The following is a 24,316-nucleotide window of genomic DNA, read 5'->3' as shown; positions in this document are numbered from 1 at the left end:
TGCACCATATATCTAGTCGAGAGTGGTGCTGACTGAAAACAGATGATTTGGAGCGATTCGCGCGCCATCTGTTGGTCATTCTAAGGACTTATTGAACTACCTTCGTAGCAAATTTGTCGTAGTAGGTTGGATTTGATTTATATTATTATTATTGATAAAATTGAATACAATTATAAGATTTTCTCGTTCTAATTGAACTTTTACAATCATTTTTCGGTTCTAAGCTGATTTATATAGCAGTTTTTTTTATTTTTTTTTATGTTGAATTATGCACAAATAAACTTTTATCAATGTTTCTTTCTTGACTGCGGGTAAAATATGTTTGGGTTTTCCTTTTTCCATTGCTCTTTTGTATTACTAAAAGACCCATCAGAGTGTCGAGTGCAGTGGTTCTTAAGGCGCGTGCATTTATAGAAGGAAAAAGCAAAACCCAAACATATTTTACCCGCAGTCAAGAAAGAAACATTGATAAAAGTTTATTTGTGCATAATTCAACATAAAAAAAATTTTTAAACTGCTATATAAATCAGCTTAGAACCGAAAAATGATTGTAAAAGTTCAATTATAACGAGAAAATCTTATAATTGTATTCAATTTTATCAATAATAATAATAATATAAATCAAATCTAACCGACTACGATAAATTTGCTAAATACGTATTTTTATTATTGGTATTAAAAAATGTAAAAAATATTTTCCGGCGCCATTTCGACAAACGAGCAGATCCGATTTCGTGCAAAAGCGTTTTAGAAAGCTTGAAAACTGTAGAAAACAGTGGCGTTCTCCGTTTTGGATGACATTTTTGTTCAACCTAAACTTGCTTCAGGATCACCGTGGGGGGCTCCATTGTCTTCCCAAGTTTTTATATACTTTGTAAAGAAAGAATAATTATTTTCTTAAATAATCAAATAATGTTTTTAATAATTGTGGTACTTCAAAAAATGACTATTACACCTCATTAAGAAACAATGATTTTTTTACATTTGTTTAAACAAACAAATGTTTTAATAAATTGAATTTACTTAACAATTACTAATTGCACAAAAAGTAATGGAGGATATTCCAATTTTCCACTAATAATGATTTGCTTTAAAGAAATGACCAAAATTGCTGAAAATGAACAATAATATGTAAGAACGTAGTTCTTTGATTGTGAATCACATTTGTAGCGCTTTTCAGGATTGGGGGGGGGGGAGGATGGGTTGAAAATGAAAGTTATTAGTATGGTTTTTTTTCGTAGACACTTTTCTACAATCTCTAAAAACATTGTCTTGTTTCGATGAAACCCTGAAGTATATTCAGTTGCCACCGGGCACTTCCAAATCCGATTAGATTATCATGGGGAAATGTTTGATTTTATAGAAATTGAACGCATGTTGCAGGGTTTCATCTAAAAGTGCCAAATTTTATAAGGATTGAAGAAGAGTGTATATGAAAGGAATCCATACTAATTACTTTTACCCCCCCCCCCCTTGTGCCCCAAATAGGACCAGAAAATCAGAAGACTGTATTTTCACGTGTAACTGTTCATTTTTCGCACTTACTGTCACCGTTTTCATACAAATAATTATACTATTGGACAATATTAATATTCCCTATGACTTCTTCAACAACATTTAATCCTGTAAATAAATTAAAATTATTTAAAGAATTATTTATTCTCAAAAAATATAAAAAGTAATAGTATTTTCTGAATGAAATGTAATAGTTTGCAATTTCTTGAAGTATTACATAACATTTAAAACCATACAATTATTTAAGCAATTAATTTTTTTTATTTACAAAATTCGAAAAAATTAAGGCAAAGTTGACCAGTTGTTCCGCAAATTGGTATCCTAAGCTACCTTTTGCTAAATATATACATAATTTTGATTAACTTTTTTTCATTTTTCAGAAATCTTCATTTGTTTAAACAACTTTTATTTGGTTAAGCACATTTTGTCAACAAAAAAATTGAAACTAAATAGAAGACATACAATTCCTTTTCTGGCTTCGTTACGTGTGGACTGCTGTCTTAAACACTCGACGCGTCATTTCTGTTGCGCGAGAGGCGGCACGTCGCGCCCTTGCGGATTTTTTCTAAAGCTACCAGTCCAGAACCGCAAGACTAAATTGAAGGTGGTAGCAAAATCTGAACGGTACCGTGCTGAATAGTTTACCACTAGTATTCTGCTCTTCACTGATTAATCAAAAACCTTTACTCTTTCCAATTTCAACTACCTGAAGGATTAGACTTTATTTACATATGACAAGTCTTTCAGATCAATTTAAAAATAAGCATCTATATAAATTTAGAGTCTTATCACGAAATAAATCAATTAGCATTAATCATTTTTGTTAGGCCTCGTCATGAGTACGACCTTGGCACCTCTATTTATCAATACATAATCGTTTCTGATCTCCTGGGCATGACAGAATACTCAGTTCTCGATTATTATAATTTATCATTAGCTGTCATTAGGACGCTCACAATTATAAAATTAGTTTATTGAATAATTAATAGTTAAAACTAACACTATGTGACAAAAGTCATAAAAATAGGAATTCATTCCGAGCCCATCAGAACTATTCCGAATCAATCCAATCCAATCCGGAAAAAGTTTTGAATCTCGCTTGTTGAAAAACGCTTTAAAATTAATCCGACTCAATCCAATTCAACCCAAGACTTCGATCCGAGTCCGGATTGATACTGATTCATTCGGATTGGAAATTTACTTCGGATTCTTTCAGACTCATTGGGATAGAAGTGTCGGATAAAATCCAATTGAGCCGCTCGGAATGAATTCCTATCCAGAACTTTCGACAGGGAGCCCAAATTTCTGACGTTTTTTTTTATCTTTGGTATTCCTAAACCCAGTCCTTAGACCTACAAATGTTCATTGTATGTATATTATATTGTCCATTAAGCTTCAAACTTCAATTCTAATGTATAAAAGTACCGCAAAAATGTTTTAATTAAGTAAAAATTATGAATAATAAATAATTAATTAATAACATTATTTCAATGAATGTTCGTCAGAAAATATAATATTCTTGCTGAAATGTTATATCAAAAAAATAATTGACATTTTTTGCAAGGCGGGGAAGTAAGGAGAGGGAGGGAAGGTGATGCGTACTGAGGGGAGCGAGGTATGGCAGGGGGAGGGGAAGTGCCCAGCGCGTCCCCTCCCTCGCTCACTTCCCCACTCTAACTTCCCCTTTCGAAAAAAAATTTCCGTAAGACTAACCACTTTTCCAACTTTTTTTAAATGAATATTCTTAAGATTATTCATCTGAAAATATATTAAATAAGGATAACACTTTTTTATCAAGACAATAAAAAAAGAAGACTTCAAAAATAAGTTTTTCCAATTTTAAAAACGTATTTAAAAACTGAACTAAATAATTAAAGAAACAATTAAATTACTTAAGAACTTCAAAAGCTACAAAATATGAAATTCAAAATCTCAGCCACAATATAAAAAATCGAATAAAATAAAATTAGTCAAGTGAATACGGACTGACTAATTTGAAGCAAATTTTATTTAAGGCTAACCGCTTTTCAACTTTTTTTTAATTGATATTTCTAGCATTATTCATACAAAAAGATGTAAAATAAAAAGAAAAAAAATAATAAAAAAGGACGTCTTCCAAATACTTTTTCCTTAAAATTAAGAATATTTCTATTAAGATTCAAAAACCTTTCTTGAAGGTACTCGGCGCCTAATTTTCATATTTTCAGCCAGTTTTTCAGTTAATTATGATTATCTACTGTAGGGAGGTTTGAGCTAACTTTTTTCTTAAAAATTCAACAAATATTTGATGCAAAATTAAATTTCTGGTTAAAAATTTATATTATCGGTACAAAAATTTTAAAATTTCATTAAAAATTAAAAATGTTATATATTTGGTTGAAATACTTCGTTAAACAAAATGTTGAAAATTCGTCTTTTCGGTTGAAAATTCTATTTATGATTGCTAAAAATTTAATCGAAAACTTGCAAAAATAGGGATGAAAGGGGAAAATGGAGGAAAAATTCTCGACTTTAGATATTTTAAGGGATTTTTCAAATTTAAGATAAAAAAAGGACAATAGGGATTGGGTAGAAACGGGTACAGACTGTGATATTTGCGAATATAGAAATTGTAAGCCCGGATCATTTTAGATGAAAATTCATCTCTTTGGTTCAAAACGTATCTATTTTGTTGAAAATTCGTATTTTTTTGTTGACTTGAACTGTGTTTATTTTTAATTAAAACATTTTTAGTCGAAATAATAACGATTACATTTTTTGTTAAGAATTAATCTTTTCTAGTCAAAACTTTGGTTATTTTGTTCAGATGTCAACTATTTTGTTGAAAATTCATATCTTAAATTAAAAATTTAACGGTTTTGTTAAAAATTCTTCTTTTTTGGGTTGAAAATTCAACTTTTTGTTTGAAAATGATCTTTTCTGTTGAAAATTATTATTTTTGGGTTGGAAATAAAACTATTTGTACAAAATTCGAGTTTTTGGCCTAAAAATTCATCTATTTGGTTGAAAAATTATTATTTTTTGATAGAAAATAAATCTGCTTGTTTAAAAATTTATCGTTTTAGTTAAAAGTTTACCTGTTTTGTTAGAAATTCGTCTTTTTTGATAAATTTAACTATTATTTATTTTGAATTAAAATCTGTTTAGTCGAAATAATAACGATGACATTTTGTGTTAAGAATTAATCTTTTCTAGTGAAAATTTTGGTTATTTTGTTCAAAATTAAACTATTTTGTTAAAAAGCCGTATTTTTTAAAAAAATTTAACCGTTTTATTGAAAATTCGCCCAATTGGTTAAAAATTAATATTTTTTGTAGAAAATAAGTCCCCCTGTTAAAAAATTTATTGTTTTCTTTCAAAATTCATTTGGGGTATAGAAAATTCATCTTTTTTGTTGAATTTTTTTTTTATTTCTACTGAAATCTTTTTATTTGAAATAAGAATGATTACATTTTTTTGTTAAGAATTAAATTTTTTCCTTAAGAATTAATCTTTTTTTAAAAAATTTTTATTATTTTTCCAAAATTAAACTATTTATAGAAAATTTTAATTTTTTTGCTTGAAAATTCATCTCTGGTTACAAATTCATATTTTGTAGTAGAATATAAATCTTCTTGGTTACAAATTTATCGTTTTGGTTGAAAATTCAACTGTTTTGTTACGAATTTGTCTTCTTGGCTTGAAAGTTTCACAATTCGGTAGAAGATTTCATTTTTTGTTGTAAATTTAACTATTTGGTTACAAATACATCTATTTTTCCTTTTTCTAATTTCTTAAATTTTTGTTTATGAATATAAAAAATTTACCGAAACCTTCTAAAAACGATCCTGTGAAGATATTGGTTTCTGAGTAAAATAATTGTATAACAAAAGGAAATTTAAAAAAAATTCGATATATTAAAGCTTGTATGTTTACCGACAAAATTTTGGATTTCTGAACAAATTTTACGTTTTAAATTTTTTCTCGATTATATAATTCAAGTACCAATTTTCAGCCTGACCTAAATTATAGAGGACAAAATAGATTAAACTTACAGGGTACACCGGTACCACGTCCATGTGACTGTTTAATAAAATCGACGGTTTTTCTGGTTCCAAACCTTGCCATGTCATAACAACTATTGGTTTTCCAAGAACTGGTTGGAAAACCTTTAGTGGAAGATCCAAAGATTGAGCTTGTTTTTTTAAAAATGCAACACAATCATCTGAAAATTAATTTAAAACTAACTAAAGTAAAAAAAAACAGTCAGTATGTTTTAATGTTTATACATAATTATAAACTAATGAAAAATCAGTCAACCTTTTTATTTTATAGAATTATTTACCGTAATTAACATCAGGTTGGACCGAAGGAATTCTCAGATACTGTAGAAAATTTTCCAAGGCTAACTTGTCGAGTTGAGACTGTACAGGCTGAGAAAAATATATAAATCATTTAATAGTAAAGTTAAGTAACAATTATCATAAAATTATCTAGAGAATTTTAAAATATCAAATTTCAAATATATATATTTGTGATTAAATCCTTTCGAAAAACATAGAATAAGAATTCTCAGATGTGATCCAACAATCAATCAATCAAATTAATTAAAAATTGCGAGACGATTTTTCGAATCAGATGCCGTCCTTATCGCAATACATGGCTTCTTTAATTCTTTTTTAAATCCAAATAAATGTTTCGAAAATTTATATTCTCGAGATAAAAGTTTTAATGTTTTGCAGAAAACACGTCGTTTTTTATTGAAATATTAACATTTTCGGTTAATAATGAATATTTTATAGTTAAAAATTTAACTACTGGTTGAAAGTTGAACAGCTTTCTAAAAAAATTTCTTTTTTCTTGAAGATTCATAATTTTAGTGGAAGATAATAAATCTTACCTTACTGTTTACGTTACTAATGATAAAGATCATAAAAAATAGAAGTTCTTTGATTTCGAGTGCCATTTTTTCACCTCAATTAATACGCGCCCAATAATTTACGGATAGGAACTGAAGTTTTGTATATTTGGTAAAATATAGAATAAGAATTTTCAGACGTGATCCAACAATCAGTTAACTAAATTAATAAAAAATTTCGTTACGACTTTTCAAATCTCTCGCCTTTTGCGCACTACATGGAAATCTGTAGTCGCACTCTCAATCTATTGCCTCCCTTATAGCCTCGATCGCGAATTAGTTTTCGCGCATGCGCACAGGCCAAGAAATGAAATGAAAAGCAAATTATACCGGCTATCACCGGGATCGCTGCAAACGTCAATTACGAGATTACGTCGATTGATGATTTTTTAAAATCAAAACATACTTTTTTATTAATCTCAAAAAACTTTTTCGGAATAACACCATAAAATGATGCACTTAAGAGCATTGCAACTTAAGTCGGGCCCAAAAGTCGGAACCGCCATTGCTTTTGATTTAACAAAAATAATCTGTAAGCTACAAGTCTTACGAATTCAACGATATGATTAGTTTTGATTACAAACATTTTTGGTCAATATTTAAAGGTCAAAATATTTTAAAAACAGAGGCTCAATTGTATCTCCAAGACGTTTTTATTTTTACAAAGAATTTAAGACTCATTCTTTAACTGCTATTCAAGGCCGTTTTCTGAGAAACGATAAAATTTTATTCTTAAAATTTTCGGTAGATTTTCTTAGAATTGACTAACTTGTTTATACTATACTTTACATGCGGGTGTACAAAAAGTTTGAGAACACCTGAATAATTGTCCAGATAAAATATGATCTAAATGAGACAAGGTCATTTTTGGATTAACTTTCAACGAGAAATCCAATGTTGACCATCAATTTGAGCTTGAACTTGACCTACAAGGTCATTTCTAGGTTAACTTTGTGTTTTTAAATTGGAACCTCCATTTTTGACATCGGCAATCGAAAGAGCGCGAAACTTTACGTTTAAATATGTACTCAGGTCGTAGGTAAGATGTGACTTTAAAGGTCTGATGAAGGTCATTCAAACTTAAGCAAGGCCCGGCTTGTGTTAACGGGTCGACTCTGTATTTCATCAGGACAAGTTCATTTTTTGATTAACTTTCAACGAGAAATCCAATAGTGATCTTCAATTTGACCTCGAACTTGACGTTCAAAATCATTGCAAGGTCAACTTTGTGTTTTTAAATGGGAACCCCTATTTTTGACATCGGCAAATTGAAAGAGTGGAAAATTTAACGTTTAATGACACTTGAATGCCCTTGAAGGTCAAGTTCAAGTTTAAATTGAAGGCCGCTATTGAATTTCTCGTTGAAAGTTACTTCAAGAATGACTTTGACCTGAGAAGTTTGAATGACCTTCAGTTGACCTGCAAAGTGACACCTGCATTACGACCTGAGTTCATATTTAAACGTAAAACTACCCACTCTTTCGATTTGCCGATATAAAAAGTAGGGTTTCCCATTTAAAAACACTAAGTTGACCTTGAAATGACCTTGAAGGTCAAGTTCAAGGTCAAATTGAATGTCACCCTTGGATTTCTCGTTGAAAGTGACTCCAAGAATGATCTTGACCCATTTAGATAATATTTTATCTGGACAGTTATTAAGGTCTTCCTAAACTTTTCGGACACCCTGTATGCATCTCTACCAATCTCACTGGCAGATTTCTGAAGGCATAGCGTTTTGCAATTATGTAAATTAGACAAACAATCTCTAACTCACAATCCGTTCCTTTTTTTTGATATCCCAATCTCGGTATACTCACTTGGAAAACCTGGAAATATCCGGGAATTTTTACACCCTGGTGTGAAACCCTAATATAATAGATAAACTCATGAGCAAAATTTTTCTAGATATTTTTGGAGATCCGATAGAATCATTCTAAACTCTCTGCCGCGTTGAGTCATCCGTGACTAGAGACCGGACTCCATAGAAGAGTGTTGTACGATGTTATCTCGCGTAAATTTCTTGCTCTTGCTCAGGGCTCCTCAATAAACTACGTTACCACTTTAGGGGAAAGGGGGGGTGTTCTCGCAAAACCTACGATTGTTAATAGTTGGGGGGGGGGGTTCTAGTCAGAGTAACGTTGCACGTATATAAAATTAGTCTATTAGAATTTAGAGAATTTTTTCTAAAACTAGAGGTGGTAAAGCTTTTGGTATATTTCCAGATTAATCTTTTTGTGGAATGTATGTTCTTAGTTGAAAATTCAACTTTTTGGTTGAGAATTCTCGAAGTTGATTGAAAATTTGTATTTTTTCGGTAGAAAATTAGTCTTTTTGTTTGAAAATTGATCTTTTTATTTAAAAATTTGACAAATAGATTTTAAAGTTTAACTATTTTCTTAAAAATGAAAAAAATAGTACATAGAGTGTCGAGGGCGTAAAGAAGGACGTTTGGTGTTCTTGACAATTTTAAATTATAAGTGAAAGGAAGAAATAGCATGCTTATCAGAAGGGAATCTGTGAGGTCAGCGATGCAACTTTTAAAAATAAATACCCTCAATCGGGCGTAAACTTTAATGTAGCAGGCGTAAAGTTTTATGCAGCGGGCGTAAAGTTTCATGTCTGCCCATTGAAGGAGAGTGCATGTGCGAACGTCGCTGGGCTGGAAGTGGCCACATTGCCCCTGCTTCACGTGCATGCAATGACGGGTTTTCAAGGGAAGTTGGACACAAAATTCATTTCCTTCTTAAAAAATAAACTTTTTGGTTGAGAATTTTTGAATTTTATTAAAAAGTCCTATTTTTTGGTAGTAAATTAATCTTTTTGTTTAAAAATTAATATTTCATAGTTGAAAATTCAACTTTTTGGTTGAGATTGCTTAAATTTTACTGAAAACTCGTCTTTTTTGGTAGAAAATTAATCTTTTTGTTGAAAATTCGTTTTTTTCGGTAGGAATTAATATTTTTTGTTTCAGATTTTCTTTAAGAATTCGTCTCTTTCGTTAAAAATTTAACTAGGTTTTAAAGTTGAACTTTTTTCTTAAAAATTAAAAAAGTCTTTTCTTTCTTTCTTAAAAATTCAACTTTTTGGTGGAGAATTTTATTAAAAATTCGTCTTTGTTGATAGTAAATTAACCTTTTAGTTTAAAAATTAATCTTTTTAGTTTTATATTCAACTTTTTGATTTGCATTTGATGTATTTTGTTGAAAAGCGGTCTTTTTGGTAGTAAATTAAACTTTTTGTTTAAAAATTTATCTTTTTTAGTTGAAAATTCAACTTTTTGTTTAAAAATTCATATTTTTAATTGAAAATCGAAAAACTAGGTTTTAGAGTTAAACTTCTTTCTTCAAAAATAATGTTTTCCTTTCTTTCTCAAAAATTCAATTTTTGAGTTGAAAACTAATTTCTTAAAAATGCATTTTTTGGTTGGCGATTCAAAATATAAGTTAAAAATGCATCTCTTTGGTTAGAAATTGAACTGTTTTGTTAAAAATTCCTTGTTTTTGATTGAAAAATTACATTGGCAATTAAAAATTTACCTATTCCATTTTTGTTTAAAAATGTACTTTGGCTTGAAAATTCAATAATTTAGTAAGAAAATCAACTATTTGGTAGAAAATTCGTTTTTTATCATTTAAAATTATTTTTTGAAATTAAAAGTTTAACTATTTAATTTTTGGGCGAATATGTACTTTTTTTATTTTAAAAAATTGAATAATACCCAGACTAACTGTCACATAATATTCAATTAGGAGCATTTCAATACTTACTCTGAAAATTATTATTGTGCTTTTAATCATGGGTGTACGTAGACAAAAATTAAAATTAAAGAAGTTTTTTCACATTTCTGGTTACCATTCTGGTTACCATAAATTACCAACAATTTCATAAATTTCCGGAAATTTATTAAAAAACAGTGTAACATTGAATTTTTCATAATTTATGGTAATTTCCCTTACCTACATGTAAAATTATCAGACATGACCGCACATTTGCATAAATTTCAGGAAATTTATAGAAATTTTGAAATTGAATTTTGGACAATTTAAGTTAAGTTACCATAAATTACCTTTAAAATTACTGTAAACCATGCTTCCTTTATTCGAAATCTAACATGGGTTGAAATCATGACTGTATTTCGAGAAATGTTAGAAATCATCCGCTCGCATACAACTCGTACTCAAAACATGCACTCGTCGAAAAAGTCCCTCTTCTCCCCCTAGGTGCATAATATACTATTTACGTTTGAGTTCACATTTTCCTTCTTCGAATCTAAAATTTATGGTAATAGATTATGGCAGTGCAGTTCAAATTTTTTATTATTGCAACCAAAAGCATCACACTTCGGAATTCAAATCTGATGTTTCGAACGAATATTTCATTGACTCAGAAGTATTTTTCTCAGTCTATATTGTTTGGGAAACAGTGAGACGAAAAAGTCCAAGTAGTAACATTAAAATTTTTCATGACAAATGTCAGATTCAGATATCAAATGTGAATACACCAAACTCTCGCTTTCAATCACCCCGTTCTCAGTCTTCCTAGAATAGCTGGCTCCCGCAGTTTCTCAGGGGAGTAGGGCAAGAGCGGTTGCGACATTATATATATAGATGTATATTCCAATTGGAAACGAGTCAGGCGGTCCTCACTGTTTAAGTCTCTGCCCCCCCTCCCCCCTGAAATCAGTCCAAGCCCATTTGAAGGCAACCCCCGACACTTGACTGAAAGCGAGAGTTTGGTGTATCTGGAAAAATATATACCAGCAATTGAAATTAACCTTTAGAAAATAGTATGAAAATGACGGCAAATTATTATTAATGAAAAATAATGCCGGAATCAAATCTCAGAGGAGCTAAAAGGCAGTAGCTATTTAATTGTATTTAAAGAGATTATTTGATTCGTACGCCCATCCCTAAATTGAAGTGATCAATAGTATAGTACTAAGAGAAAGTTGCCTGGCGTTACTTTTGATAAACTACGTTACCACTTTCAGAAGTTGGGGCGAGGCTTAAAATCCCCATCTTTTCTATCAAAAGTTCAAATACTTTCTTAAAAATTCCTTTTTACTTTGTAAATTTGTTTAGTTGAAAATTCTTTGGTTAGAAATCTGACTATTTTAATGAAAATTCGTTTCATTATAATAATAATTCGTTTTCACAATTAAACTATTCCATTTTTGGTCGAAAAATGAGCTTTTTCAATTATAAATTTAATTTTTAGGTTAAAAATGTATCTTCTTTAGTTGAAAGTTTAACTTTTTGGCCGATTGAAAATGTGTTCTTCTTTTCCTTTTTGGTCGATTATTTGACTTAAAATTGAAATACTCTTTCAAAAAAATATTGGGGGGTGGGTGATTCTTCTTCTTTTTCTTCTTCTTTAATCTTAATGTGTCCCCTAAGGGTTTACATGACTTCCTTTCCTTACAATCTTTCCGCTTATATCTATATTTTTTGTTTCAATCTTATCCTTTCTATATATACAATTATTTACAACTATTTACATAAGTCTTATATCTAGTTCCTTAGCTCTATTTCCTGCGATAGCGCAATTTAGGACTTATTAGCAAATGAGTGAGCGAGCGAACGAAAGCGAGAGTGCAAGCGAGAGAGAGAGCATGAGAAAGGAAACGCATCTTAGTCTACTTAACTTTTACCTTACTATTACTTACAATATTTACGCTTCTAATCTAAGCGACTTCCCTTTCCTTTTTCTTTCACTTTTTTATACCTCCATTTGCCTTTTTTCACATGCATTCTTTCATTCTCTCTCATTCGCTCCTCTAGCACCCTCCAACTCCTTCATCCATTCTTCTCCTAATCCATCCTCCCCTAAAATCTTAACCACATGGTCTTGCCAGCTTCCTTTATCTTCCATTCCTCTCCTACATCTTTCCCATACATCCTCCCATGTTTCCTTCTCCCATTCACATATTCTACACTTTCTGTTCTCTTCTTTTTCCCAGTACATCCCCTCCCTTACCCCGTTACCATTTATTGTATTTTGATTCCTCAATCATCCCCCATCTTTCTATTAATTGTCTTTCCCTCTCCTTTTTTTCCAATTCTTCATAGTTTACTCCAGTCCCGTCTTCTATTTCTCTATCATTAAATAACTCCCACCTTTCTTCTTCCCATCTCGTCAATTCGATCGCCCTCCTTCTCCTCTCTTCTACTACATCAAACTAATTTATTTTCTTTTAAATACATTTTTATGATAAAAATTCGAGAGTTTAGTGGAACGTTGATGTAATTAATTGATAAATCATCTTTTTGAGTAGAAGAGTATTCTCTTTTGTTGAGAATTTATCTTTTAGGTTGTAAATTTAACAATTTTGTTGAAAATTTGTTATTTTTGTCAAGTTATTTTTTAATTAAATTTTTTATCTAAAAATTCAACTATTACAAGTTTGTTTGAATTTTTAAACTTTATATTTGCTAAGTTGAAAATTAAACTAGACTTGGTAAAAAAATGTATGTAATTCATTGAAAAGTCGTCTTTTTGCCTACAAAATAATCTTCTCTTTGGGTAAAAATAGTCATCTTTTTGGGTAAAAAACGGTCGTCTTTTTAGGTACAAAATGAATCTTGTTTGTTGAAAATTCAACTGTTTAGTTCGAATTCAACTACCTTATTAAAAGTCCATCTATCTTGATTGAAATTTATATTTTTATGGTTGTTAAAAATTCATCTTTTCTGATTTGAAAATTCACTTCTTTCTAAAACATTCAACATTTGTGCTAAAAAAAGTTACTTTTTTGTTGGAAATTAATATTTCTTGGCAGAAACGTCATCTTTCTTAATTGAGGCCATTCGATTAAAAATGCCTCGTTATATGCTAAAAATTTAACTAATCGATTAGAAATGTAACTATTTTCTTAAAAATCTCATTATTTTTGGAAAATTCAATTATTCTTTCAAAATCATCATTTTTGGTGAAAAATGTAATTCTGTTGTTAATAAATCATTCTTCTTGGCTGAAAATTTATCTATCTTATTTGTAAAATAACATTTTTTTTAATTTAGCCGTCTTCCAACAAATTAATCTTTTTTAAGAAAGCCCAAACTTGGTAAAGTAATTTATGGATATATTCCATAACTGGAAAAATTGGGATTGGTTGATGCAAAGAACCATGATCGTACTTTTCTGAGCCTATACAACTTCTTATAACGAAGATACTTTTTTAAAATAATAACTAATCCAGTTAAAAATTAAACTATTTTGTTCAAAAATCGATTGTTTTTTTTTTGTTCAAAATTCTTCTTTTTGACTGAAAATTTAATAAGATTAAAATGCTGGTTTTTAAATTTTATCACTGATTCCTCCTCCGGACAAAAAACCTGGTTTACAGTCTATTTTTAAAACAAAATCAAACACACCTTGTCTTATTTGATTTTAAAAAGGAGATAAGAATCATAAATGGGAATAATCTATTGTAAGATCATGTGCACAAAAGCTGCACGCTAAAGAATTTATCGGTTTTAAATTACTCAAGGTTTCCTGAATAATAAATTAAAATTTATTTTATTTTAAACTTGTAACTTCTAGGAATAAATCTTCGTTCATATATTGTTTACTCACATGACCAAGCGGTGGTGCATTTATCATTGGTGAAAATCTAAGAACACAAATACGAATGTAAAATCTAAACTAATTTTTTTTACGGAAAATTTAACTTATTCCATTTCTCGTTGAAAATTTAGCTTTCTTGGTTGAAAATTCGTATTTTCTTGCTGACAATTCATAGTTTCAGTTGAAAGTTAAACTACTTGGTTAAGAGTTCAACTATATTGTTAAAAATGCAATATTTTTACTCGAAATTTTAATAATTTTGATCGTTTTAAATTGAATTCACTATGCTATCCACACTGTTAAAAATTTGGAATTTTACAATACTTCTACAAGTTGTAAATTGTGAAGTCATCGTCCAGAATTGCAATGCATGCATTAGAGCACATATAAGACGAAAATTGTACACAAATAAAATACGTAATTAATGAAATTCATAAAATTAACTTAATTCATGAAATTCATGGGATTCACGAAATTCATGGAATTACAGGAATGTGAAAAATTGATGTTGTTAATTAAACTCCTGGAATTATGTAATGCAATTCAAGGGATACGTGGAATTCGAGGAATTCACGGAATTCATGGAATTGAAGGAGTTCACGGAATTTATGGAATTTACGAAATTCACTAAATTCATGGAATTCACCAAATTCATGGAATACGCTTAATTTATGGAATTCATAGCATTCACAGAATTGAAAGAATTTGCGGACTTCATGGGATTCGTAAAATTCATGGGATTCGCGCATTTTATGGAATTGAAAAATTCAAGGAATTTACGGACTACGTTTAATTTCTAGAATTCACGAAATGCATGAAATTCACGGAATTCGAGAAATTCGCTGAATTGACTGTAATCACGGAATTCACGAAATTAGTGTAAAGCCCGGAATTTGCGAAATTCATGCAATTCTCAGAATTTGCGGAATCAAAGGAATTTGCAGAATTGATAAAAATGAAGGAATTCGCGAAATTTAAGGAATTTCGGAATTCATAGAATTCAAGCAATTATCGGAATTCATGGAATTTGCGTAATTCATGGAATTTACATAATTCAGGTGATTCATTGAATTCATGGAATTCGCGGAATTCACGAAATTCAACAATTTTATTAAACTTCATTAATTCATTTAATTTCACGAATTTCGAGAATTCCATTAATTCCGCGAAGTCCATGAATTCCGTGATTTTCATGAAGTCCATGTATTCCATGAATTTCGTTAAATCCATGAATATTAATCAATTTGTGATCAATTCGCTTAATTCCGTGAATTCCTTGATTTCCGTTAATTATTTGGATTCCAGGAATACCGTAAATTCCGGCAGTTTGCTGATTTTCTTGAATTCCTTTAATTCCGTAAATTCTCTCATCTTATTGAATTCTGTGAATCCCGTAAATTCCATGAATTCCATGCATTCTTTAAATTTCTGGAATTCTGTGAATTCCGTAAATTCTTTGAATTCCCTAAATTGCTTAAATTCCATGAATTCTTTTTAATTTTTTGATTCCTTGTATTTCGGGCATTCCGTGAATTCCATTAATTCTGTTACTTTCATGAAACCCTTGAATTCCGGGCTTTATATGAATTCCGGGAATTCATTTTATTCCGTAAATTCTATGAAATTGACGAATACCTTAAATTTCATAAATTTCTTGAATTCTATAAAGACGCGCGTTATATACTATATATTAACAAAAGTTATGGCTCCTCAGAAATTTTTATTTGCGAGAAATAAGTCTTCTAAAAAATTATTTACATTTTTTTTTTAAATTTTTTGCGTCCACAGGTGTCAAATTACTGGCTAGTGGACATCTATTATAAAATTCGGATACGTGTGAGGTACAATAGCAATGCCAGCAGTTGGAAACTACAAAATTATATATTGTAATGTTACCTTATGTTTTGGAAATAAACTTCCAATACATGTAGTGGAAGTTTCCAAAAGAAATTTTTAACAGTGCACGTTAATTTCAATGAAAAGAATATGCTCCCTTATTTTCATGAAAAATATTCCTTTATATTTCATTTAAAATTTCAACATGATAAATATGCTCTGCAGTTTCATGTAATGAAGATAACATGCCATTTTTAAATTATTATTAAAATTCATGATTACTGTGGCAAAGTTCAAGAAATGATTAATTACGTTTTTAGTATTATTTATTAACTTAATTGCTCGGTGTTGATGAGATGTTGAGAAATATTTTGTGATATATAAGTTTTCGAAGTTTTGTAAATTAAAAATATTAATTAAATTCCTAGGAATTTGTAGCATTAAGAAATCACTGATCCTTTATAAAGCATTCGCTACAGCTGGTATAATTTTCATGAATACGTAAATTCCGTTGAGAAAAATATCCCTATTCAGATATTCATTATTATCATGAAGAAGTGTCGGTGTATTATTCATTGGTGAAAATCCAAGGGCTGGGATTCCAAGCTTAAAAAATTAATACATTTTAATAAAATTAAGGCTATCCAATGGAAATTTACATTTTTATATTAAATGTGAAAAACTCACTTTTCTTAGGTAGCGTGCATCTGAAGCGCCTGTCCGAATCTGAATATCTAATTTAAAGCCATTATCATCACAAGTCTTTTCAAAAGCATGCCAGAAAATATTGCTTTCATCCAATTTTGTATTTTCTACAGGCGGTTGTTGTTGTATAATAGTATAACTGATACCCTCTCCAGCTTCTTTTAACCATCCTTTAATCATATTTTCGAATTTTGTGTGATTAACACCAGGCGCAAATCGAATGTCAAAAGCAACAGAAAGTTCGTTTGGTATCACATTCACTTGAACACCACCCTGTTTATTCAAAACATTCATGAACTTTACATTGAAAATATAAAATGTTTGAAAATCTCTTTTCAAATAAATGTTTGTTAAGAATTTTTCAAACTTTTGAAACAGTAATTAATCATATAGAATAGAAAGCTATTGCACAGAAAAACGTCGATCTTCAAAAGTACACCGATTCGGTGTTGTTTTGAGTTGCAACAAAAATGAGACACCGGAGAATGAGAATGCATCTATGTTCATGTTAAATTTTCACACTTGAAGTATTCTTATTGTGAGAAAACAATATCTCATTTCGAGACAATGACAAACGAACTGCAATAAAAATGACTCTACTGTTTTTCTGTCTGCCAAAAATATATATAATGAACGATTTTTAATTAAGGTAAACCGACCATTCACAGAAAAAACTGAAGTTTCTATTGGAATCCATTTTTGGTTCCAAAGGAGCTGCAACAAAACTTAACCCCACTTGCTGAAAAGGAACCGAAAACGATAAATGAGCTCTGAATGATACCACATTTGGGGTTCGAAAGGATTTCAAATGTAATTGAGCCTATTCCGAAAGAACCTATTTTTCGCTTTGACCACTTGGACATTATTTTTAATTAATAACACAATATTTACCTTAAAGCACACATATCATCGAACTCTAATGGGCATAGCTCAATGAGCATAATGAACTTATGATATTTATTACTACAATTAAAATAGATATAATGAATTGATAAATATAATTTGCAGGTTATGTTGCAAACTTGTAAATATAAAGTCTTATTCATATTAGTGCTCTGAATCGTGGGGACTTTTTAAACTGCGCTTGCGTCGCGCCGGTAACACGATTGGTTACTGTTGGCGTGCTGATTTTGAATAGTGTCGATATTCAAATGCGATATTTATAAGAAATAATAATTAGGAATTACATTAACAGTAATTTTTTAATACTAAAATAAGATTTTAAAGTGACAGATAAAAATTTAATTCGATTTTAATTAAAACGACGTTGTGAATTCCGAGTTCAGAGAAAGAAAGCATTTTTTTAGCTCAATGATTAATCTTGTCTCTGTCGAGTTTCTAATTTTTATTTTTACATTCTCATCCGAGATGCCATTTTGGATGAAAATTCAAAAAATGGGCACATTTTGAATATTTTTGAGACTACATTTTTCAAAATTCAAAAATTGTCTGTGTTGTTTCACAACAACTTTTTGAATTATCTCCAAAAATCAAAAATTTAAATTTTGACAGCATACAAAATTATGAAGAATCCAAAAATAACGTTTATCGGCCAAACTGTGCAAAATACGGTAAAATATGAATACAAAAATTTGTGCATTCGTCATTAACATTAAAAAAAAAAATGTGCCTGCTGCATGGGCACTTTCTTATCACAACTTTTGCCTTTTAATTTCTTTTTCGTCTCGAGTGTGGAGTTTCAAAAAATATAATTTATGTTTTAAAGCTATTTTTTACGATTAAAACTAAAAACAGAACTACAAAAAAATTATTCATGGCAAATAAATCATTTTTACACTCTTATCAGAGAAGGTATTAAATTTGTGTAAAATTTGACCCCCCCCCCCCTAGTTTTTGTCAAAAGGTCCACGTTTTGAGACGCCCTGAGTCCGAAAAACAGTTTTTTGCGAGTGTGTCTATCTGTCTGTCTTTATGCCTGTCTGTGAGCACGATAACTTTTGAAAAAATTAATCTATTGGATTGGCTTTTGGTACACTCTTTTAGTGTCCTAAACTAAAGTTCCAGTTCGTTAGCCTGCCACTTTAGATAAAAAATCAAAAAGTGAGCGCCTTTTTAATATTTTTGAGTCAATGTTTTCAAAATTCAAGAATTCTCTGTACGGCCATTCATAGTATTTAAAAAGTCGAACTTTTTTCAGAAAATAAAAAATTATTAGAGTTATAGCATTTACAATATTCCAAAAAAATACACGAAAATGAACCTTTAAAGCCAATTAACGGACGATATGAAAAAATGGCAAGAGAAGATCAAGTTTGATTTTTAAATGCCCTAGAAGATTATCATGACAACTTGTTGAATATATATATATATATGGCATTTCCCAATCATTATTTATTATAAATATAACATTTTGACAAACTTTTAGGGGCCCGACTAGGATAAGTCGGGTCACCTGACTAGCCCCCGACTAATCTACCGTGACGCCACTGGTCGGGGGATAGTCAGATGACCCGACTAGCCCTCTACTTTAAGTGGGGTCGAATGGTCGGGAACCAGACTAGTTCCCTATTTGAATTTCTACACGGGTTGAAGTACCAGATTGAGAAATAATTTTTTTGAAAATGTATATTTTCGGGTCCAAAATTTCAATCTCTACAATCAAAAATTGAAATAAAACAAGAAAAATTATAAAAATTAACTTTATTCGGTAAATTATATCATTTTATTTTGATAAAACCCATTGGATTCTCCTTGTACCAGTATTGGGTTCTTGTGTGCCACTTAAGGATATACCTCAAAATTCTTATCCCACTAATGGGCGATCGGACTACCGTGCAGAAATTTCCAAAATGTTTGCCTTATTTCCGATTTGGAGCAGATCGGGCACACAATGTTGTGGCTGTTAAGTTTGGCCCCCTCTAGACCCCAGCTCAACAGCCAAGCTTGACAGTAGATGGCGCTTCATTCATTTCGGGGAATAAAGTAGGTTGACTCCAAATCGCTCAAGTTTCAATGTAAAGTGTCAAGTGTCAAAAGTATTTCAATTATTATTTGTAAAAGTGACAAAATAAGAAGGAAAAAATGCTAAAAGTGAGAACAATACGAGTGCGTAGGTATAGTATACTTCAAAATATTCCTGAATGACGTGTTGAAGACTATAATAAGTAAATTTATTGAGAATGTTAAGATGAAACCTAACCTCGGAATGAGGTTATTTATTTATAAGAAAAGTATCAGAAGTAATATTTTATGTGTTGAATGTGAAAACGAATTGGATTAACAATGACGTCATAAACATATCTATTTTCACGTATTTTTAGGTGATTTGGTGTAATTGGAATGTAAATACAACCTTCTTATTTATAGTCGCTTTTGTAAAATTAACTTAAAGAGACAGTGCGATATTATAATCCACTTATTTCAAAATAACTTTCTACAATTAAGTTCAATATAGAAATTGAAAGCAGATTTAATTTAGAAATTAAAACTAAAATAACCTGATATTTATATTCTCAAGTTTCATTAAAGGAGGTGATATATTCGATTTTAATATTATTTTTTTAAGAATCCCTTTTAATTAAGAATAAGACAAATAAATTAATTTGGGCCCGATCGGGGCCAGGCCTGGTTATCTCTGGGCGCAACAGTTGGGCCCCGATCGGGCATCGTGTTTCATTTCGAGTCTGGCCCCATCTAGATAGCCCGATTTGAGCCAAATTCTGCCCGATCTGGCCCTGATCAGATCCATATTGGAATTTCTGCACGGGTAGTTTCAAAAATATGCATTTATGTCAATTAACTATAAAATTATTAATGTATTTTTTGCTTTAATCAATAAAATAATGTGTTAGCCCTTAATATAATGGTCTTTGTACCAAAAATTACAATTAACCACTCGAAAATTGTGGTTATGTAGATCAATTTTTCGTAACTGTCCCAGTAATGGTCGGTTTACCTTAAAAACTTTCTAAATCCAACAATTTTTGTATCACTTAAAGATTGGAAAAAAGGACAAAATTTTGAATGGAATAGAAAGGAATTACACTTGTATCATTTCCAAATAAAAGTGCACAGTGAGTTTTGTTCACAAATTGAAGCAATGTTAAGTTAGAATCTTAAAACTAAGTCGTTTTAAAAATAATGAATGGTCGATACTAAATATTATTATATTATCAATATAAAAAATACTCTTTTTTAAATTGTTCTGAATTTTGCTTTAAAATATTCTTAGGAAATTACAATTCTTACTTGAATCATATCCAAATTTACTGAAGTAACTTCTCCAGGCTGTACTTTTGGATCTCTTAATTTCGCCTTTTCTGAAGCTCTGAAATCCATGAATCTATCGATGACAACTCGTAATTTTTCACCAGCAGTATTGTCAAACAATGTTGAACCATGACCAGGTTTGCCGGTACAATTCACCCACAATTGAAAAACTGTTCTTTCTCCATAAGTTACTAAAAATTTATCATCCGGAGTAGCACGACCTTCGTCTAGTGCAAAACCAATATTTAATTTTTCGAAATCTTGAGTTGCTACGAATGCTCCCATTCCATCTTTTCCACCAATTTCTTCATCTGGTACGAATGAGATGTGAATTGTCCTCTTTAATCGAGTTCCATTTAATTTTAATCGACGAATTGCTTCTATGTATTGAATGCTGACACTTTTGGTATCTTGACTTCCTCGGGCATAAATATTTCCTTCTTCGTCCATATGGGCTGCGAAGGGTGGATATTTCCATTGATTCTGACAAAATTTTAAATTTATAAATGTTTATAAAAGGGCTTTTCAAGAATTACGTCACGCTATTCTGACCACTTTTTCTACCGGTTCCCTGCTTCTCCTCTTTCAGATAAATTTTTTTCATTGATTTCACTTAATAAAAGCCTAACACGAAACAGAAAACATAAAAAATACAATAAAACTCTTCTATAGTTCCGATTTTGTGGCTGGCGGTAGACGGGAACTAACTCATTATAGCCCGCTTCGCTTTTGTTTTTTTACGCTAGAGTGCCCGCCTGAGTGACAGCCACAGATCCTGCGCACCCCGCGCGGCTCCTGTTATACCTAACTGTGGCATGACGTCGATTCTCGGATGAGCTATAGAAGAGAGGGCTATTGAAGGCTTTCACTGTAATTTAACAGACTTTACAATTTTTCAACAAGTTCAAAAGAGTACCAAAAGAGAAGAATTTTCAATTTGAGAGTTGAGTTTTCAATACAAAAGATGCATATTTAACCATTGTGTGCATACTCAATTTTATTAACGTTTTCACACACCCGAGTGCCTTTGTGCCCACCCCCCTTTTTTCAATTTTATACAGTAATTATGCAATTGGAATTGTTTCCAATTACCAATTACTAATCACCCCGGGTATCTCCGCATTTTATTTATAATTTCAAGTCGAATATTTTTACAAATAAAATCTTTAATAAATTTTAAAAGGACCATCTGTTTAGAATTGAGCTAAATAACGACGATTTGGAGGCCCCAAGCGAAATAAAAAATTGTATTCCACTTATGTGCAAAAATGTACTATGATAACTAACTAGTTGAATTTTCAAACTTCAAATTCAGTATTACAACCACCTGGTGGAATTTTTAAACAAAAAATAATTAACTTCAGCCACAGAAACGATGAATTTCCAATACGAAAATATAAAATTAAAAAAAAGCCATTAAATCATCGAGCAAAAATATAATTTTTTAACAAAATAGGCGAATTTTCGATCAATAATCGATCATTTAAGCCAAAAATACGAATTATTTAGAAGAGAGTTGAATCTTCAAACAAGAAACTTGAATTTTCTGCCAAAAACCTTTCTTTAAAAAAATATAAGTTTTTTAATCTAAAAAGACGATTTTTCGACAAAGCAGTTGAATTTTCGAAGAAAAAAATGGTTTTCTAACAAAATAGTTGAATTTTCAAGAAAAACATTGAATTTTGAGCAAAATAAAAGAATATTTTTAAGCCGATAGTTGAATTTTAGACTAAATAATTGTAACCTCAAGACAAAAGACACTTTTTTTAGAAGACTGTTGAATGTTTAACCAAAAAAGAGCAATTTTCAACCCTCGACTTTTCTACCAAAAACGAAGAATTTTCAATACGAAAAGATGAATTGTCAAAAAGCAATTAAACTATCGAATAAAAAATATGATTTTTTTAACAAAATAGTTCAATAATTGTGATGAAAATAATCAAATTTTCAAAAAAATAGTTTTATTTTCTACCAATAATCGAACATTCTTGCCAAAAGACGAATTTTTTAGAGGACACTTGAATTTTCAACCAAAAACTTTTCCATACAAAAATGTAAGTTTTCTATCCCAAAAGACGAATTTTCAACAAAGCAATTAAATTTTTAAAGAAAAAAATGGTTTTCTAATAAAATAGTTAAATATTCAAGAAAAAAATTGAATTTTGAGCAAAATAAATAAATTTTTAATCAAATAGTTGAATTTTATAGTAAATAATCGAAATTTCAAGACAAAAGACCCTTTTTTCAGAAGACTGAGGAATTTTTAACCAAAAAAGAGCAATTTTCAACCCACAACTTTTCTACCAAAATCGATGAATTTTGAATACGAAAAGATAAATAATTGTCAAAAAAGCAATTAAAGTATCGATTAAAAATATGATTTTTTTAACAAAATTGTTCAACTGTCAACAAAATAATCAAATGTTCAGCAAAATGGTTACATTTTTGACTAGTAATCGAACATTCATGCCAAAAAGACGAATTTTTTAGAGGACAGTTCAATTCTCAACCAAAAACTTTTCCATAAAAAAATGTAAGTTTTCTATCCAAAAAGACGAATTTTCAACAAAGCAATTAAATTTTCGAACAAAAAAAGTGACTTTTTAACAAAAAAGTTAAATTTTTAAGAAAAAGATTGAATTTTGAGCAAAATAAATCATTTGAGAAGAGAGCTGAGTGTTCAGCCAACAAAATAAATTATTTACCAACAGTTTAAAGATTAAACTTTGATCCAAAAGAGTTGAATTTTAACCAAATAGTATAATTTTGAATCTAAAAGTTAAATTTTGAAAAAATCTAATTGAACTTTGAACTATAATTATGAACCTTTAAAACAAAAAATGAATTTTTAACAATCAAGTTTAACTTTCACTGAAGTATAGTTAAATTTTCAATCAAAAAAAGATTAACTCTCAAGGATCATTTACTAACCAAACAGTTGCACTTTTAACCAAAAAAAAAAACAAACTTCCACTAAACGAGATGAATTTTCGAACCATAATGACAAATTTTTAACAATAGAATTCAAGGTTCAGCCAAAAAAGATTTTGCAGCTAAGATAAAAAAAAATTACAGTGGGCACAAAGATTGGCGACGTCTTTACAACATCGTTACGACATCTTTACGACAACTTTACGACATCCTTTGTCCATGCCGTTAAGGTGTCTTTAGGATATCGTAAATAAGTCGTATAATCTGACGATGTCTTTACGATATCGCAAAGACACCGAAACGACATGGACATAGGATGTCGTAAAGATGTCGCCAAATTTTGTGCCCACTGGGATTTATCAAATTTTCGAATTATCAAACCAAAAAGGTGAATTTTCTAGAAAACAGGTATATTTTCAACCAAATAGTAGAATTTTAAGCCAAATATTTGAAATTAAAACTGAAAACAATTAATTTCCAGTCAAAGAGATAGATATTCAACTAATAAAATGAATGTTTAACAAATTAGTTCGACTTTCCACGAAGTAGTTGAATTTAAACTCAAGGAGAATTATTTTCTGTCAAAACAGAGGAATTTACAACAAAATATATCAATTTTCCTTCTTACTCTTCCCC

The 24,316-nt window shown here is 30.1% G+C and overlaps 2 protein-coding genes across 3 annotated transcripts in view; both read right to left on the bottom strand.

The window, feature by feature from the left end:
* Nucleotides 1-6,624, bottom strand: part of LOC117176145 (aminoacylase-1-like) — a 23,558-nt gene extending 16,934 nt beyond the window's left edge. Inside the window, exons 1-3 of the mRNA XM_033366226.1 lie at nt 6,395-6,624; nt 5,840-5,927; nt 5,550-5,719 (exon numbers count right to left, since the gene is read on the bottom strand). Of these exons, the coding sequence (XP_033222117.1) occupies nt 5,550-5,719; nt 5,840-5,927; nt 6,395-6,460 (324 nt within the window). The 5' untranslated portion in view covers nt 6,461-6,624. The remainder of the gene's footprint in view (nt 1-5,549; nt 5,720-5,839; nt 5,928-6,394) is intronic.
* A 9,355-nt stretch (nt 6,625-15,979) lies between these two features.
* LOC117176143 (aminoacylase-1-like) overlaps nt 15,980-24,316 on the bottom strand; it is a 13,121-nt gene continuing 4,784 nt past the window's right edge. For both annotated transcript variants that reach the window (XM_033366223.1, XM_033366224.1), the window contains 3 exons: nt 20,729-21,232; nt 16,502-16,792; nt 15,980-16,420 (listed from right to left, as the gene is read on the bottom strand). In XM_033366223.1, coding sequence (XP_033222114.1) covers nt 16,274-16,420; nt 16,502-16,792; nt 20,729-21,232 — 942 coding nt within the window. In that variant the 3' untranslated portion in view covers nt 15,980-16,273. The remainder of the gene's footprint in view (nt 16,421-16,501; nt 16,793-20,728; nt 21,233-24,316) is intronic.

This window comes from Belonocnema kinseyi, chromosome 7, assembly GCF_010883055.1.
Source record: "Belonocnema kinseyi isolate 2016_QV_RU_SX_M_011 chromosome 7, B_treatae_v1, whole genome shotgun sequence".
Lineage (NCBI taxonomy): Eukaryota > Metazoa > Arthropoda > Insecta > Hymenoptera > Cynipidae > Belonocnema > Belonocnema kinseyi.
This window is presented reverse-complemented; position numbering and strand designations above follow the sequence as displayed.